The 18,763-nt window shown below is 38.1% G+C and overlaps 1 protein-coding gene across 1 annotated transcript; it reads right to left on the bottom strand.

The window, feature by feature from the left end:
* Nucleotides 1–1,486: 1,486 nt before the first annotated feature.
* On the bottom strand, nucleotides 1,487–17,811 carry slc39a13 (solute carrier family 39 member 13). Its single transcript, XM_077564835.1, has 10 exons — nucleotides 17,566–17,811; nucleotides 13,899–14,255; nucleotides 11,371–11,478; nucleotides 11,012–11,151; nucleotides 8,899–9,012; nucleotides 7,331–7,420; nucleotides 4,978–5,028; nucleotides 4,735–4,867; nucleotides 4,557–4,656; nucleotides 1,487–2,946 (listed from the first exon to the last, which is right to left on the bottom strand). The coding sequence occupies exons 2-10, from the start codon at nucleotides 14,215–14,217 to the stop codon at nucleotides 2,871–2,873; spliced, it is 1,131 nt and encodes a 376-aa protein (XP_077420961.1). The 5' UTR covers nucleotides 14,218–14,255; nucleotides 17,566–17,811; the 3' UTR covers nucleotides 1,487–2,870.
* Between the last annotated feature and the right edge of the window lie 952 nt (nucleotides 17,812–18,763).

The raw sequence follows: 18,763 nt of genomic DNA, 5'->3' as shown, positions 1-18,763 counted from the left end.
TCCCTCAACTTAAACCAAAGGAACATGCTTTTCTCTTACTGAAGACAAAAGAGGGCAGAACCCAAATAGCAGCAAATGTGGTTGCTGTGAAAGACTGGCAACGCCTCAGCAATGAGGAAAATCAGAATATGGTGTGGAGTCTGTGGACCATATAAATATTACAAATATCTCTCTTTAGAATTATGCAAACTGTCCAAATACTTTCAACCCCCCGAAAATCGAGGCATTTGTAAGCATGAAATGGATATTAAAGAATAGCTCTGTTTGCTGGTAAATGACATATTGCTGTTAAACTTCAACTGTACCCCGTTTTATTTCTAATCAACTGCAGTGGATGATAAAGGCACAATCATTAAGAACACCTGAATCCAATATGGCCATTTGTTTACAACTGAACTTTTCAGCTGATGATCCTCCAAAGGGGGGAAACAAAATAATTAAATGCCACCAGTGACGTGCAGTGAGCTCTAGGTTTGGGTAGGCAGGCAGGCAGACGCACACACCAATTACAAATTTGTGTGTCGGCAGGCGAGTGTACAACATATCCTAGGGTGACCATATTTTCCTTTACAAAAAAAGAGGACACTCAGCCTGACCTCAAGATATTTGATATTCAGATACAGGATGCCATACATTCAAACTATTTTAACACATGCCTCATCTGTATGGGGAGAAATAAAAAAACATTACTCTCGTTTGAAGTCTTACTTTTTTCTTCTTTTTTTTTTACTTTGAGTGGGGTTCGTACCAAACGCCTCCGGTGCGGCAGCTCAACATTTGCCTCTCATCTTAAATTCTGGGTTACCGTCAGCCAATGCGCAGTCTGCCAGCCACAGTAAACGTTGTGGTTGCACTCGGCGGTTTCAAACTCGCCTGGAAAGAATTTAATAAAGTGAATATCTCCCTGTAAAACAGCCTAATTCTTCACAAAATCAAGCTAGCAATAGCAATAGCAATGCCAAACAGTTAATCGAAGCACTTCCACAAAGCCAATCTTTCTTTTTGCACCATTCTTTGTGAAAAGTACGAATAATTATTTGTCCCTGACTTTGCTGAAGATCCAGTAGCTAAGGCGTTGGTCTCCCATATTTCATCTTACCGCTTTGCTGTGCACTAAGTATGTTTTGAATTCACAAATGCACGTTCTCATAGGAATAATACAGCAACGTAAAAAGGCTGCATAGCCATCTGCCTATTTGCGTAAAAGACTTTCTGAAATGAAAGAAATATTTAAAATAAATAGAAAAAGCCAAACGTTTCAACTTTCATTTCAGCCTGGGGTAGGCAGTGCCTACCTTGCCTATCCTGACCGCACGTCACTGGTTGCCACAGAGTAGCAAGTACCTGGCGATTCGATCCATGTCACGATTCATAGGTCACAATTCAATGCCGATTACTCCCGATACAAATCTATAAATTGATTATTGCAATTTTTTTTTAACTCAAATTTAGAAAATACTAATCAGGAAACTTGTACACTGTAAGATTTGTATGAAAATGTATTTATTCATCTGAAACTTCAGGTTTATAACTGTGAGCCACTGTATTTAACAAACAGGTTGCAGTCTGTTTCATGTTTGAACAGCACTGAAATAAAATATTAAGGCTTAATGTTCCATTAATATAACATTCTTGCATGCTTAAAGTGTGAACTCTTACTCTTAGTAAGACATTTTGTTGAATATTTCCATCAAAAATTGAACTCTACACAATAATCTCTTAAATAACTCTGTTAAAATAAATGCTAAACAATTGGTAGTACCAAAATATTCCAACATCAATTAGTGACAAAATATTTACCAAGTGCGTGATGGGAACAAAGCAGCGCGTCATTGTTCATCACTGCTTTTAATTTTTATGCACATTTGGCAGCATATTCCTCTCAAATGTGGAGTGTTCATTTGTTGTCCTTGTGTTCCCTGACTGAAAAGCCTCCCACAGACAATGCACACCTCACAGGCTGATGACTAAAGTAGACAACCTGTGGCGGATTCGTTATAGCAACACATGCTTGCCAAACGAGCTGTAGAAAAGGGACCGGCGTGACCACAGCATCTCCATGACTCCCCTCATTTCCATTTGATACTTATGTACATAGGATCTGTGGAGCATTGACATACGGTGGGCGGGTTTTTCCTCAGCAAGGTATCGGGTTCTTCGCCTTGTCTGTCGTAATGCAACTCAACTGGTTACACATGCAGATCACACAAACAACTGAACAATCATGTATGATTCATAATAACCTTTTCACATGTTTAAAAGGTGCAATTAGTTTAATGAAGGCATGTAAAAAGAATGTACTTTGGTGACTCTAGTGTAACATACTGACATACTGTGTGCTCTTGATCCTTTTTTTTTCCTTTTAAATAAATATGCAGCAGAAATTATTTTTCTTGGGATATATATAAAAATATATATATATATATATATATATATATATATATATATATATATATATATATATATATATATAACTAAAAGGTGGGATCCACTAGATTGAATTGTATGTAGCACCACAACCAGATGTGCAAAACAGGATTGTCTGATAAATATGCATATTTTAAGACTACTTGATAACAGAAATCCATACAAATAATCATCTTTCCCTTGCTTTTTAGAGCTGGCACATTGTCCAAGGTTGAATAAAAACATTGAGCTTGTCATTGACTCATAAAGTGCAATTTTTTCATAAGATATTTGTTTGGGTATACCTTGACGCATGACAATCATCCAGACGAGAGCGTAACATGGCAATCAAGACTAATTGTAAGCGTTCATGAATATCCAATAGAAAGTAGTGAGGATGTCCTGCTTGCTTTTGGTTTTAAGTCTTTGGTACTACAGCAAGAAGAGCAGCCAGCCATCAATGTTCAAACGACGACGGTCGACAGAAGAGCCATGACTGCCACACCAGAGAAAATGAGTAAGGCCTGAAGTAGGGCGTGCCTACAAAACAAAACATTACAAATCAGAGACATGAAATAAATATTTTATTGGTGGTCAATGAGGGTTGGGCAATTATTTTGATTGAGATTGAAAAAAATATTATTTATTGATTTTAAGACTTAATATTTTTTCAACAACTAAAACTCAACTACTCAAAACTATGATCATAGCCTTGCAATTCATCCCTTCACGTTGAACACTATTCTTTTTGTCAAGTATAACCTAATCTAATTAATTCAAACTTAAGCATTATATTACCCTCTTTATCATATTTATTTAATCTTATGTTATTTTCACAAGTCTGGGCACTTACTGGGCTATCCTGGGACCTCAGGGATATTATTTTGTGTTATGTCATATGGAAATGTGTGTTGGTATTTAATTAATTTGCTCCCAAAAACGTATAAATACATTCTATTTTAAATGTTTTAAGTGTCCCAAAGACGTATTTATACGTTTTCTATGTGTTTTTAAGCTAGAGCATTTGATGCAGCCTCTCAACTGCAAAGAACAGTTGAAGAAATGGTAGTTATTACGTAAACGGGCAGCAGGTGGCAGTAAAGCAAAAGATATCAACCAGGGCCATGTTGAAAAAAGCTAATTTACCCACAGTTTTAAATAGATTTGTGAATAATGATGAAACTTAGCTATATTCTAATGCTAATTGCTCCAAAATGGAAACAGATAGAAATATACTTTTTTTTTCTCCTGATGAAAAAAAGAGATTCTAATCTTTCTTTTGGTAGGTACCCATGTTTTTATAGCAATAGAACACAATATTCTGTGGGCCTTGCAAAATCAGCCAATCCAGTAAAATAGCTGGGAGAGAAGGGGATTGCTTCAATGAAAATGGCTGGGAGTGAATGAGAAAAAAACAAACTCCTTAGATACATTTGTATCCTGTAATTTTGAGAAAAAGAACATTCTGTGAATCCTTAAACAATAACAATAATAATAATAATAATAACCAAAAGCAAAATAAAAATACTGTGTACTAAAACAGTAATTGCAAAAAAACAATACTGTGGTCCAGTGCATGGTGTACACACAATGAGAACAGAAGAAAGTTGCGACTGAATTCTGTTAAAATAACTAATTTTTTTACCAATTAGGCAGAATTTGCACCTTTGAGTAGTGTTATCTTGCATGTTGGTATGTCTTTCCACAACATTTGTGTGTGAATATTCGTTATTTGAAGGACTATTAGTCCCAAAGTTGATGCTAACTGTTAGTATTTGAATGGGATCCGCCATGCTCTAGCATTAGCGCTAGACTGGCAATGTTTTAAAAACTAAGCATGTTTTGTATTTAAATACACACTGTATGTGATTCTCCTTATAGTGTGTTTAGTTTTACAGTTAACTCCAGCTGGAGTGTCATTAAACAGCTTAAAGGACGCTTAGGGACGGCAGAATCACACTGATTAGCTTTGGGCTTGCTACAAGCTACATGGTGCATTCAGGGTACTTTCAAAACGTAGGGAACTTGTAAATGTGCACATTAATCATTTTTCTTCGATCATTCCAATTTAATGATGGCGTGGAGCCAAAATCAAAATCACGATGAAATTTTGGTTAATCGTCCAGCCCTAGTCAATGTAGTCATCATACCTTAAGCTGGATTCCTCTAGCAGGTCAGGAACTACATTCACCAAAGCGATGTAGAGGAAGCCTCCAGAGGTGAATGGAAGGATCCAGCAAGTCGCATTTTCTGGACATTGCGGATACAAAGCTGTAGTTCACGTGATGTTTGAGGGAATGTATTCATAAACTTGGAATTTTTTTTTACCTGTGCCTTTTGGTGACTGAGCATATAAAGCAAAGCAAGCCCCAAGGACACCAACAAGTGCGGTGGACAGCTGCAGACGGGCAGCGCTCCACCGGTCGAACCCGGCTCGGAGCAGAATGGCAAAGTCACCCACCTGAGGACAACGACATGAAACTTTCAGTGACTTCACTTTCTAATTGTGGGCATTTACTTCACCATTGTAAACTTAAGGGAAATGTGAGTTAACCGGTCCAAAAATCTCACCTCGTGTGGGATTTCATGGAGTAAGATGGCAAAGGTGGTAAGACAGCCAACCTGCAAGAAAAGTATTATTAGTGAAATTCCTTTGACTAGTCTGTTTTGAAGCAAGACTTTGGAAAATGACCTCTCGTCGTTTAAACATTACATTCATGTTATGTGTCATATGGCAATAGCTTGCGCAAAAGCATCAGTGACATGACATATGTGTGTGTGTGTGTGTGTTGGAGACATCTAGCTAACTTCCTCCCTGGCACATACACCCATAGTTCCTGCTGATAGCCTTATGTCACACCAGCTGGACTGGTCTTGTTCCAGCTATGATATATGATCATGTACTCAGTGGATACCAGGCCGTCTTTCGGCTGATGGCCCCTTTAAGAGTTATACAGAGAAGAATATGTGTATAAAAATTTTTTTATGCATAATTTAAAAAACAAAAACACTATACAGTAGATGATGTAATGTATCATATTGACACCTTTTTTAAAGTCCCCCCCCCCCCAATTTTTCAGTAAACACAATTTTTTTTAAGCATTTGAATCATGAGTAGATGATTTAAGGCAAAAAAAAAAATTTGGGGTGCAAAAAATGACTTTGGCAATTATTTTAAGAGGGTGATGATATGTACTATAAGTAGTCCAACACTAGATATGGGTTCAAATAATAACGTCAGCTTACATTTATTAACCATTTCTTAAAAGACCAGGATAACATTGTCTATGATGAAATTAGGGCTGCAACTAGCCATTATTTTAAGAATTGATTAATCAGTAGATTATTTTGTCAATAAGTGATGAATCTGATCAGAAAAGTTTAATTTCCATCCCTCTATTCAAAAGCAGGACATTATTTCAAATTGACAGTGCAAACAATGCACAAACATAAATTCAGATTCAGTTACCGGTTTGGTCCATAACATGTCAGAAAATAGGCACACTTGTTTATGATTAAGTTTCCAAAGTAAAAGCAGGAAAAATCAGATGAGATTTAATGTTGAGAGGCTGAAATGACAATGATTTGGACTATTTTAAAATAAACATGGTCTCTAAACGAATAGTAATTAATTAATTATCAAACATAATTATCAATTAATTGATAAGCGATTAGTTGTCAAATAATCGTGGCACCTCTAGATTATTTAACAATTCATAACGCCCAAGTCTTAAGAAAACGATTGATTTGGGTGAATGTAAATACCTGACATCTGATACAAACCTACTCAAATAAACCACAAGTCTCTGTTGGTTTCACTAATTGAGTCAAATTAATCTTTTGGCAGTATCATTCAAAACTAATGTGTGGCAAATTCCACACACTGGCAGTGTTCATGAAGTCAAAATACAATGTATATGCTGTGCTTTTATTTTGTTATGTGCACAGGTGTTGACTATGCAAGCAAGAGATATGACTTCTAGGTTTCAAGAAAAGATTGTATTGCAATTTTTCTGACAAATATTGGGATTTCAATTCAAAGTCAGAGCGTTGTTCAAATGTGCCGTTTGGTTATTCAGAGAGCCCCAAAAAAGGAGTGCTGGAGTGTGCGCTCGGACTGGGGACGCGGTGTTCCTGGTGCGTCAGGCAGTCCAGATGGAAACAGTTCAAGCAAGAACTGCTGATTGCTTTCTACCGTGTGCTGCGTTTGGAAATTAATGGGAGGAGAGAGCATTCTGCCTCTCCTCCCATTAATTACCAAACACATCCAAACGAGTATAAATTGCAGGACCAGCCAAACTAAGACTTGTAAAGATACTATCAATTAAGAGCTCCTATGTTACAATATAATTTGACCTGTTGTTTTTGATTGAACTAGCTTTTCATTTCAGCAAATAACACTTCCTAATGCCGCAAATTCATTAAAACAAAAACTATGTTTAATTTTTGGGAAAAAAAATGTTTAAACAAAATGTAATAGCTCTAAAAGTTGATCACTTCAAAATTATGTAGAGTGCCATTTGCATACATAGGACTATTTAGAAAAATCATAGAAACATTTGCATAATTTTGAATTTGATGTATATACCAGAGGTCACTAAAGGGCGGACTGCTGTTTTTGTATTTTCATTTTATAATTTTTTTCTTATATTAACTTTAAATTGTGATCCTGTATTGGTATGTATGAATGTATACTACAACTATATAAAGCACTTTAGGAGTCTTTTTAGTACCTTTGAATAAAATTTCCTTAGTCACATTCAATTATGCAAATGTACCAAATGTTGTGTCCGGCTAGTGTCAACCTATGAATTGTTTACAAGCATGAGTTATTATTAAGCATAAAATATTGTAGTAATATTTATTGTGGTAAACTTATACATAAACATATTTTTGTATTACATATGCACAGTTGCTCGCTCACCTTCTTGCTTACAAGGAAGCTCCCTGCGACAGCCAATCCATGTGTGAAGTTGTCAACGCAGTTGGCCAGCAGGTTAAGGTAGCCACTTGTCTGAAACATAGTTCACTTATTGAGGTCATGCATTTTAATTAGGTTACAAGTTTAAAAGGGAAGTCAACCCCCACCCCCCCCAAAAAATATTGACAATAATATGTTCTACGCAGCCCCACTAGTCTAAATATGGTATTCTCGTTAATATTGCATTAGCAGCAAAATTCTGCCGTTTTCATCCATATCTCAGGGGGGCGGCTTTTTTGCCACTTGCTGTCAACTGAAGCTGGCATCAATGTTGCTCAGGTCTCAGGAAACAACCAACCACAGCGCAGCTTCAGAAAACAGGTGAGCTGTGATTAGTTGTTGCCTGAGCCCTGAGCAACTGCGATGTGATCTTCAGTTGACAGCAAGTAGCAAAATGGCCGCCCTCTGAGATGGATAAAAACGGATGGATTTTGCTTCATAACTCATATTCCAAAAATGTAATATTAATCAGAATGTCATGTTTAGACTAATGACGTCACATATAGCATCCATCCATCCATCCATTTTCTTAACCACTTGTCCTCACAAGGGTCGCGGGGGGTGCTGGAGCCTATCCCAGCTGGCTTCGGGCAGTAGGCGGGGTACATCCTGAACTGGATGCCAGCCAATCGCAGGGCACACAGAGACGAACAACCACACTCACAATCACACCTACGGACAATTTGGAGTGTTCAATTAACCTGCCATGCATGTCTTTGGAATGTGGGAGGAAACCGGAGTACCCGTAGAAAACCCACGCAAGCACGGGGAGAACATGCAAACTCCACCCAGGAAGGCCGAAGCCCGGACTCGATCTCACGTCCTCTGCACTGGGAGGCAGACATGCTAACCAGTCAGCCACCGTGCCGCCCCACATATAGCATATTGTCAAGAAATGTTTATGGTTGACTTTGTTGGGTCTGATATTACAGATCCCCTTAGTTACTGACCGTGCACCAAGGAAAAAGGAGGCAGAAGCTGTTGCTTTGTTTTATTGCAACCGCGGCTGGGAGAGGAGAGGAGGCGCGAGACCTTAACTCACGCTCGGCTCCTTCCGACTCTCTCTCCTCCCCCGGCCACCTCGTCGCTTTTATTACAGTTAAGTTTCAGTTTCGTTTCATACGTCATGGAAAAAATACAAAACATTAGAGAAAGTTGAGCGGCGCCTCTAAACGACAGTTGATAATATAAAAACACAAAAATATATACAGGATATTCTTTAAAATACACATAATGTTAAGACTACTGTTTTAAGCAACTTCACAGACTTCCATTTTTAAGACAAGAATTTCCCTCTGAATGGCCCTGAATCTATCATCTAATAATGAAAGTTTAACTTTTTGAATGGAATTACAGAAATTATTCAACTTTTTGAGGATATTCAAATTTTTTGACGAGCACCTGTATGTGTAGCTCATGTGGTAAGACAACATTGAAAGTTGGATACACAGTGGCTTAGCTTTCAGGAAGACCACACAAAACTATGATGAAGCCATTGTTAGCATACTTACTTTGATTTTCTCTGTAGACCCCTGCAGACTCTGGTGCTTGGTGGATTTCTGTGACTCAGTATGAGATCCATTTGCATGTACCACATCAGCCTTTCCATTGCAAACTGAACTTGACTGTGTACAAAAGGGGGGGAAAAAAAGGCGAAAATGATCATACGGCCCCCTTGCATGACATCCACCATTAATTATTGTCCAGTGGGCGAAAATGTATTTTCCAAACATCAAATGTCAATGTACTGTTTCAGTACAGTTTGATTGAAAAACTGAAGCAAATGTGTGAATGTACAACTTTAGGACCACAGACTGCAACAATCAGCACTAGACAGTGAGTAATTGGCAGTGAATGCATTATCATCGAGAGACTGGATATCAAAAGGCCACCAGTGAGTTAGCTAAAACATGATAAATACATCATTGAAAGAATCATTTGTTCTAGAAGCAGTTTCTATGAAAGATGTTGAGAATTTAGAATATATGTCGCTGCTATGTGAAATAGACTTTTGCCCATTTTTTTTCAGTATTTTTCATTTTTACGTTTTTGGGGATTTTTGTATTCACTTTTATCCCAAAAACGTAAAAAAAAATCAAAAAAAAAAATCAAAAAAAAGAGGGGGAATGGACATGTGTTTTTCACATAGCAGTGACAATATTTTAAAGTGTGAGGGGGAAAAAATTGCTGATGTATTGCATTGGCGATGTGAACGTCTTTTTCACATCACAGTGGCACATTTCCCAAAATGATAAACTATGCCTTGAAACACAATGAAAGAAGTTAGGATCGCTACTCAGACTAATACAACACAAACAGGATTATGAACTATACACTACATACCAAAGAAAACAAGAGGGTAAGTAAAATATGAGTTACGAACTAAAATATCAGCTCTTGTATTAGCCCTCATCAGATTGTGTGGATGAGTGTATTTGAACAATATATTAATGTGCAATGGAATTGAGGGTAGGCCTTTCACGATAAGAAATTTTGCTTGGCGATAAAAGGCCCCAGAAATGATTGCGTTAAACAATAAGATTGTTTTTTTTTTCAACTAATATAATGATAATGGTATAATAAATAAATCCATAAAATTCCCACACAAGAGCGGTTGTGTTCGGCTTTGATACCAGCTCCATTTGTCCACATTATTTCCAAATGATGACTGTCCCTACTGCTCAGGGGCCCTCGCGCTGAATCTGATGCGCCAAATGCGCCCCTGTTGTGCCAGGGTGGTTGCCCCCGGGCAGGTTTGTATCACCCAGAGTCCATTGCAGAATGCGAAGCATGTTCTCGTTTTTCTTTTGTTTATCTGCAATAAATATTATTTTTCTTGTTACAAAACCTTATTTCTAAAACTCAAAAGCATGTGTCTTCTCCATGCATTTATTGAAAAACATGCGTACCTGCGGCAGGGGATACAGATTTTTTTCGGGGGTAACTAATTTGGCACAGCACTTCCTTCCAGAGTGCGTGTCAAGATGATTCACTCCTCAATATACTAAGAACGGTTGAGGAGTCAGTCGTGACAGGAAAGTTAACTTATTACCCACCCAGTGTCTTTGGTAAAGCCAGTATCTCACTGAGCAGCACAGGATTGCGAGGGTGTGTGCACGTAGCGAGTGTTGCTTTTTCGGCAGGCTCCGAAGCATAAGCAATGAATAAAAACAACACAGCTGTTGTGCGCTGCTAGCAATAATGCTACGTGGCTATTAGCAGCGCTAATGCCGCGGCTCACTAATGAAAAAGAGAATTGCATGTGCTTATGAAGAACCGATCGGACACATGCAAACCAAAATGTTTTAACTGGCTTTAAAAGGCGCTTTACGAGCTCCGGATGACAGAGTGGTGCCGTCGGTGCAGGCGGCGTGGGTTCGCTTACTCGCCTAGGAAACTATGCTTGTGTGTGCGTGAGTGAGTGAATAGAAAGAAGAAAAAAAGGCCCTTTACCCAGTGACTGACAGAATGAAGCAACGGAGCTGCACGAATGTTGATAACGTATGTAAACAAACACGCACGTACATGGCTGGGAATTATTGCGCTCTGCAAACTTATTGAGATAATTTTTACTATTGTGCAATTAATTGATTTATTGCATATCGCGACAGCCACAGAACTTACAGTGGAGTTAAAATTCACATCTGAATGCGATGGTGGATCTTGTTCATCTTGGTCTGAGAACATCTTCTCGAGGAGAAGGAATGCCAGTAGGCCAGTGATTACCCACAAGCCCATGTTTGTGTAGTGTTTTTCTTTGCTGGCTGGAGAAAGAGAAGATAAACTTTATTTTGAGTAACAAAGTAGTAACATGTTTCGAGTATAATAAGCATGGTAGTGGTTTCATTAGCCACTGTCCTATGTTAGAGGACATTGAAACAGATTTAATAATCTGGAGTAAGAAAATACTCATTAGGAATGGCAGAATATGTCAAATAGTGGACATAGTGTTACTGATGGACAAGTGATCCAAAGTTACCAACCTGAAGAGCCAGAGAGCGCCCATGCTTCGGGGAGGAGATGAAGGAATACATCCCCAAGTAGAGCCCCGATAGCAAAGCTCAAAAGCCTCTTTAGCTTCTGGTGTCCAGCTGAGAATAACAAAAGGGTGATACTAATTATACAGCAAGATGGAAAGAACGCTAACTAGGGATGTAACAATAATGGTAACATTGTGATAACGCAATATTAAAATTGCCACAATATCGTTGTCAACCCTATGTCAAGATATGTAAAGCAGCACACCTGTTAAAAAGGTGTCAAGGTTGTATTCCATTTGTGCAATTCTAGCATTGGCCACTGCGGCGCTTATCACTCCTATAAATCAGTCATACCAGCAAACATTTTTTAACCTCTCTGTCAAAAACCTCTCTCTCAAGATACTTTGTGCCGCTGAGGCAATAGGAGCACATGACAATAACATGGCCAAGCCAACTTCTCCGTGCCTTTTTATTATGTAGAAGAACACAACACAGTGTTTTTTGTTTTTGTACATTATGGTGAGCTTTTTTATATCGCCAGCCTCCACAATATCGTGATAATTATCATATTGTGTTGCTCATTTCATGATGTTTGGATATCGTTACATTCCTAAAGCTAACATCATTTAATTTTAGTATATTTCATTCTCCTCACAAATTCAATCATCATTTGAACCGGTAAAAGGTGATGCGTTTCAGATGAGCATCTCTGGCTCATAAATAGAAATGAATTAATTGAAAGGGTTCACCAACACGTATAGTAGGAAAAATAATTAGCTCCTCGCCCACTTACAAAGAAATGGTCTTTAATTTTGAGCTGTGCAACTGTAAACTTCAAATTACCAAGCGACAGCCTTTGCAACATAAGATTGAAAGAATTATTTCCCCCACTGTATTATTTGTTTGAAGCGTCCCTGTAAATTACTAACTTCTAGTCATGTAGCACTTGAAAATCAAAGGCCTAAAATAAAACCATAGTGTGATGAGAGATGACCTGAAGAGGCCACAAGCCTCAAGCTGATTTAGCTTGTGTCTGATTAAAGCACAGTGCACAAGAGATAATTATATACCATTTATATTACTGTACTATGTGTGCACATAGATGACCGGGTTCAACAGTTCCCTATAGTTTTCTATTTTGACCTAGCCTTACATTGTGCTTGTGTCACAGTGGACAGGGAACTGCAACCAGCTCAATATCAGCTGATGTCTCACAGTCACTGTTCACAGTTTCCAATGTTGTGCCCGTGTTTATAGCCAAAAAAATGAAGAAAATGCTAAAAATGTCAAGAAATGCCACATCAGAAAGGAAAAAAAAAATGCCTGTAGACAAAATACAAATTGTCATTATACATACAGTACAGTTATGGAGATAAACATAGGGAAAGAGTAATAGAACCCATACTCGAGAATAGTTCCTCCCACTAGAAGTCACGTTTATGTGCTTTGTGCAACACACTGTGGAGTGTAACCACTGTTATACTGTGCCAAGCTGTGGCGTGTAAACCACGGTTATACTGTGCCGGAACCAAGGTACACAACAAATCAACTCGATTTTGTAGATATTCCTATATTGGCATTTACACCAAATTGTGGGTGTCACCCGGGCTTACGGGTGATGCAGCATCAGTAAATACAGTAGCAGCTCGGGTGACCAGATTTTCAAAACTAAAAACCACGACACCACTATTTCACTGAAAATCAAATATACAATAAATTCTCACCAGGAAGGCACTACTGACAATAAATTTAGTAACTAGTCAATCTGGTGACTGGTGGTTGTGTTATTACTTTAGCTAATGCTAAATGCTATCCTGGTTGACTTCAACAGCGTAAAACAAGTTAATGCACTCACCGTTCTACCATTATCCACCTTTTTTTTTGCTCTGTCCCAATTTTGTGGCAATGCAATTACTATTTTTTGTTTATTGGTTTATCATATGAATCATTATGACAACTGTGCAACTGGATTTAAAAAAAGGAAAGAAAAAAAACAGGAATGTCCTGGGTCTCTGTTATTCCGGGACATCTGGTCACCCTAGTTAGTAGAAGTGACCCTACCAATTTTACTTTATCAATTAAATGTCTTAGGTTAAAGGCTACATTTCAGCAAAATTTGTGGCCTGACTTTTTCAAAAGCATGCAAATGGATGATAAAATGTCAGTAATGAGATTTGAGCGAAGCTTAAGCCATATTCAAGAAAAGTTTGTTTTGAGTTTCTAAACCAATATTTGAATAAAAAAAATTAAAAAATACACATTTTCCTCAAAATCGGTATGATCAAGTGCCACTAATTGCCATGGTTGAGTACTCAAATACAGTACAAGTACTGTATTTTTATTTGTACTCTGTCTAAAAAAAAAGTGTTATAGGTTTCATTGCACAATTGAAGGGCATATCGTCATAGACAAAGAGTAACAGTAAAAAGGTTTCAGTATCACATGACACATTTTGCAATATACTGCAGACCATAGAATCATCTTGCAACCTACAGCAAAACATGATAAGTAATTCATGTTAAATGTCCTACCTTCGGTTTTAAGGGCTGCTCCAGCTTCAATTGGAATGACGAGCAAGGGGAAAATCCCGCTGAGACCTACAACAACTGAGCCCACAAGGGACAAGACCCAAACATGAGCATGCTCGCTAGCTAGGAAGTCTGCTAGCGCCTGGAGGCCTTGAAAGCCATCAGTTAAGTTAAGACCTGGTCTTGCAGCCGTGGCTGTAGCCTGAGCCATGGCTGTTTGAGTCATCTTCTGGCCTGACACCACCTCAGAGGTCAGCATCAGCAGAGAGACTACGATAAACATAGATACAGCCCAGATGGGCTGGCAGCCTTCACTTTTCATCCGTCCCAATGGCCAAAGAACACATGGAACTGGTAATTCTGTAACAATAGGAACATAGTATCAAACAGTTAGCACCATTTATGTAAATTGAAATTCATTTCTCCGTCTTTTATTTTGTGAAAAGGTTCAAACCGAAAAGAATATTACAGTCTAACATGCTGCAGAAAAACAGCCACTATAGGAAAAATAAAGAAAAACATGGCGATACCATAATGTCATTACGGTAGTAGGCTAATACAAAAAAAATTATATTTTATACATTGTGGTCAGGACCAAAATACACTGTCTGACCTCCCTTTAATACCCATCAAAAGAATCAATACAGCAATGATGGTAATTGCTTGTCAGCGTCATTCAGATTTGTGCCAAAAAGGAGGCAGAGATAACAGAAACACATGTAATGATGATCGGTTCAATACAGAATACAAATCCATGGTAAGCCAATCAGAGGCAGAGTTAAGGTAGGTGGGAGTTGTTAACCTCATTGCACCGCAAACATCCACACAAGGCACGGCGCTTCATACATCTTAAAGGTGCATTGTGGAGTTTGAAATGTTAATTTTAAAGGTTTTTCTACATCATGCATGTTCCACCAATGCCCAGATGAGTACAAAGAGCCCTGACTTTTTTTCTGCGCCTATTAGCTTGTATCTTCCCTTTGGTGTAGAGTGTTTGGGGGGAACACACCACAGTTTCTTGTTAGGGGGGGAAGGGTTGGGTGGTGGAGGATGACATCATGCTCGTCCTCGCAGACATTTAGCGTTACCGTACGACACAATTGGGATGGGAAAAAAGGGGGGGGGGATACTAGTGGCCAGCTTCAAGCTCAGCCCAAACTCCAGCTCAGACCCCAAGAAAACTGAAAAAGAGGAGTTAATTCCATGCGTGAGCTTGATACAGAGGCTGCAGTTACATTTTAGGCCTGAAGTAGTCATCCTGAGTAAAAAAGTGACAAACTGCACAAAGCATGTTTAAGAAAAGTTAAATTCAAGACTTTTTAAGCCCATTTGAAACAGAATTTAAGACCAACTGCCCAATGTTCCTAAAACGTTTTTCTTTCAGAGAAATTTTGAACATGTTCAAAATTGGATTGGATTAGACTTAAATGCCAGGAGGAGCCACGCCACACTAGCTAGGTTCCACACAAAAAAACTTGTGACACAGAATGAAATTAATGAATTAATAGGCAGGTGTGTTGCTGAGGACATGTTCCCATTAGCATCAGTAGCACATTCTTCTTTACAGCCCTAATTACTTAAATACCAAGTGAGAGGCGGGGCTGTTCCACCCATGCAAAAAGTTATTTCATGTCTCTACTACTGCTGACATATTGACTGCACACACCAAAAGCTATCTTGGCGTGGCTGCACATGATTGACCCACCTAGCAACAAAGGTCAAAGGAAAGCAGCCCAAACCTGTACACCTTACAAAGGCCATCATTAGGGATGGGTACTGAGCTTTGGTACCAAACTTAAAACTTCAGAATCGATAATCTCCACTCTTAAAGTTCTGTTATCGGTCTTGCAGAAGTTACTCACGTTCATTTTTCAATTTATTTTTGCCAATATGAACATCATTTGCACCTTTATCCCTCTGGTTTCTTTTTTTCCTATCATAAAATATTGTATTTGTCTAAGATGCATTTTCACAATCGGAGGCGAACCTTCTGACCCCACTGCAGGTTCATGCACGAGAAGCATCTATGGGATCTTCATGTGCCAGTGTAGTGTTATGAGACCATATCATGATATAATACGTGTTATTATACATATATATATATATATATATATATTTTTTTTTTTTTAATTTTTTTTTTTAAACGCCCATTGTGCTATTTAACCATATAGTTGTTAACTTTCTCAAAGGTTGATAGTAAAAATGTATGTGTCGTTGCCACAAGCACAATCAATCACTAAAATATCAGGGGTAAACATGAGCAAGCTTAATAAAATTTAGAAAATGTGCATATCACATAAGTTGAAGAGCTTTTTCAACCCAAATGCATGTACCAGCCTTGCTGCTCTACAGTACACCAGTTATATTTTCTTTTAAACTAAATAATGTTTAGATGATTGTGATTTGTTATAACATTTGTTTTTCTGTAAAAACAAACAAAAAAAAAATTAAATTGTTTTTGTTTTACACTATTCTCATTGTAGTTGCAAGACAAGTTATTTATATGACCAAAAAAGCAGTATTAACTCTAATGTTTTTGTTTAGGTGTTTTTCTAAACAAAAAATTAAAAAATGAATCAATAAGCAGTACCAATAAAGAGTATAAATATTAAAGTCTTAGCCCATCTCTAGCCATCATACTTGTACTTACACATAGTACTGAAACTGAGCTTGACATCACTCACTCATTTCAAATTGATTGACATTAGTAAAGAACATTTCACTGAAAAACCATGCAGTTAACACCATCCTGGGCCCCTGCTGGGAGGCTGTTTAGCCTGGCCAGGAAGCTCGTCTTCACTCCATATAGAGGAATGTCTAAGCAGAAGTTTGAAAAGCTGATACTTTAGGATAAAATCCCTGATTCAATGATTAGGATGAGGGTCAGGAAGGATGCAAACATATCTGCCGCCATTCTAACACATGTCAACAGAAGCCGAAGATAACAGAGTTTTCAGGGTACATGGACAGTGGTTGTTAGATGAATGACTGGATGTTTAATAAATAATGAATTTATACACATCTTACTTTTCAGTTCTATTTTAAAAACAGTTATTGCAAAATTTTGTTCAGAAGGAAATTCTTTAGGCCAAGTTTATTGTACCTGTGGTAGTTAGATAATGAATTCACAGTACAAATAGTTTAATGCACTTTATTAACTACTATTATTATTATTTAAAACACTTAGAGGTACAGTTCCAGAAGCTGTGTGATAGTTTCCCCTCATCATCATTCCACACTACACTGAGTTAAAAGCGTCTTGTTTAAAATTTTAGTCGGGAAGAAAATAGAAACATGTGCTGGCAATGCAAATACAATCAAGTTTACTGTGTTCATCACTGTCTGGCAGTGTACCGACCGTCAAGGAGTTTCAGGGAAAGATTACATAACATGCTGCAGATCGAGTAACACAGAGGAACAAAACATAAACATACTTACTAAACCAAGCATCCGCTACGCCAAATAAGTATTAGCAACGATACTTTTCTGTCAGCGTCAGTCTAAACTAGCTCCGACGCATGCACAAAAAAGTTAGCAAGCTAACGCTAGCTCGACAAAAACACTTGCATGCTAAAGACTTTAGCGTCGTCACATTCAATCAGTGCCACAAGCATCACTTGCACAAAGTTAGAGCCATGGCATACAACCGATTTTATAGTTCCAACAATACCTTATGGTTTAAGCAGTCTTAGCACCAGAGTGTCCCTGCCATCCAGGCCAACTTAATGGAAACTGCCTTGAGCTGCGCACTTGACAAGATTCCCGGCCGGCAGCCGAAGGAAGGAATGGTCCGGCTGCAGCTGCATTCACCGAGCACAGCCTTTTTTCTTCTTCTTTTTTTCCCCCTCCAGGAGCCACGTATGAGGTTCCTGGAGGGGAAAAAAGGGAGGAAGTATGAGATGAGGATGATCACGCCCCACAAAGCAAAGCAAAACACTTTGAACAAAGAATTACATGCGTAATTCGTTATTAAGATAGGCGTGTGCTGTTGAAAGATGCAAAACAGTTCCATAGCAACCCGTCTAATAACAACATTGTCATGTTAACACAATAGTCAATCCAGTATCCAGTAAAAATAAATAAATAAAATCTACTGTAAGTTTATAGGTTTACAGACACATAAAAAAAAAAAAAAGATTATATCTTCGGATACAGGTAGGAAAGGTTCTCTTACTTGGTCAAAGTAAAATCACTGATTCAAGTCCTTACTTACAAATAAATAAATACATAAATACAAACCAATAATAATAATAATAATTAATTAATTAATAAATAATCATTAATGCGCCTTGCCAAAAAAAACTCCTGTTTTGTCTCATCTGTGCAAGTACAACACCGCTTGTTGAATGTGGGAATAAAAAAGCAAAATATTTTGCTGCAAAAGCATAAGCAAGCTAAGGAGGCTGTGGAAAACGACTACCCTTTTTGTTTCATAGCTGCGCCACCCTTAAGCTCCTGCTTGGTGCCTCAGTTCAGTCGACCAACTGCTCCTGGAGCTGGAGCTGGCCAGGATAAATTTTGGCACATTTCGCTTTTCAAAATTGTTTCAGTTCAAAAATATTCTTGAAATGTCTGATGTGAACCACTTTCTTCAGGTAACATAGCAAGTAAGCAGTGAACAGTATTTAAGACACAGGTAACATAACAACATAACACATAACCGACAGCTCTTGAGCGAGTGATGGCCTGTCAATGTCACTTTGGGTGACTGGTGACATCACATCAGCCCCCACATGGCGCCGTGCATTAAAATGAACCAGGTTCAAGTTCAAGTTCAAAATTATTTGTACCCCAATAGGGCAATTATTGTTAGAGTAAGCAGTGAACAGTATTAAAGACAAACAAAACATAAAGAACCTAAGAGCATA

This window comes from Vanacampus margaritifer, chromosome 4, assembly GCF_051991255.1.
Source record: "Vanacampus margaritifer isolate UIUO_Vmar chromosome 4, RoL_Vmar_1.0, whole genome shotgun sequence".
Lineage (NCBI taxonomy): Eukaryota > Metazoa > Chordata > Actinopteri > Syngnathiformes > Syngnathidae > Vanacampus > Vanacampus margaritifer.
This window is presented reverse-complemented; position numbering and strand designations above follow the sequence as displayed.

Coding starts and splice junctions, on each gene's coding strand:
- slc39a13 (XM_077564835.1), bottom strand. CDS start 14,217: ATGAAAAGTGAAGGCTGCCAGCCCATCTGGGCTGTATCTATGTTTATC. Junction 11,479..13,898: donor AGCAGCCCTTAAAACCGAAG/GTAGGACATTTA, acceptor TGTTATTCTCAG/CTGGACACCAGAAGCTAAAG. Junction 2,947..4,556: donor CTAGAGGAATCCAGCTTAAG/GTATGATGACTA, acceptor TTTGTTTTGTAG/GCACGCCCTACTTCAGGCCT.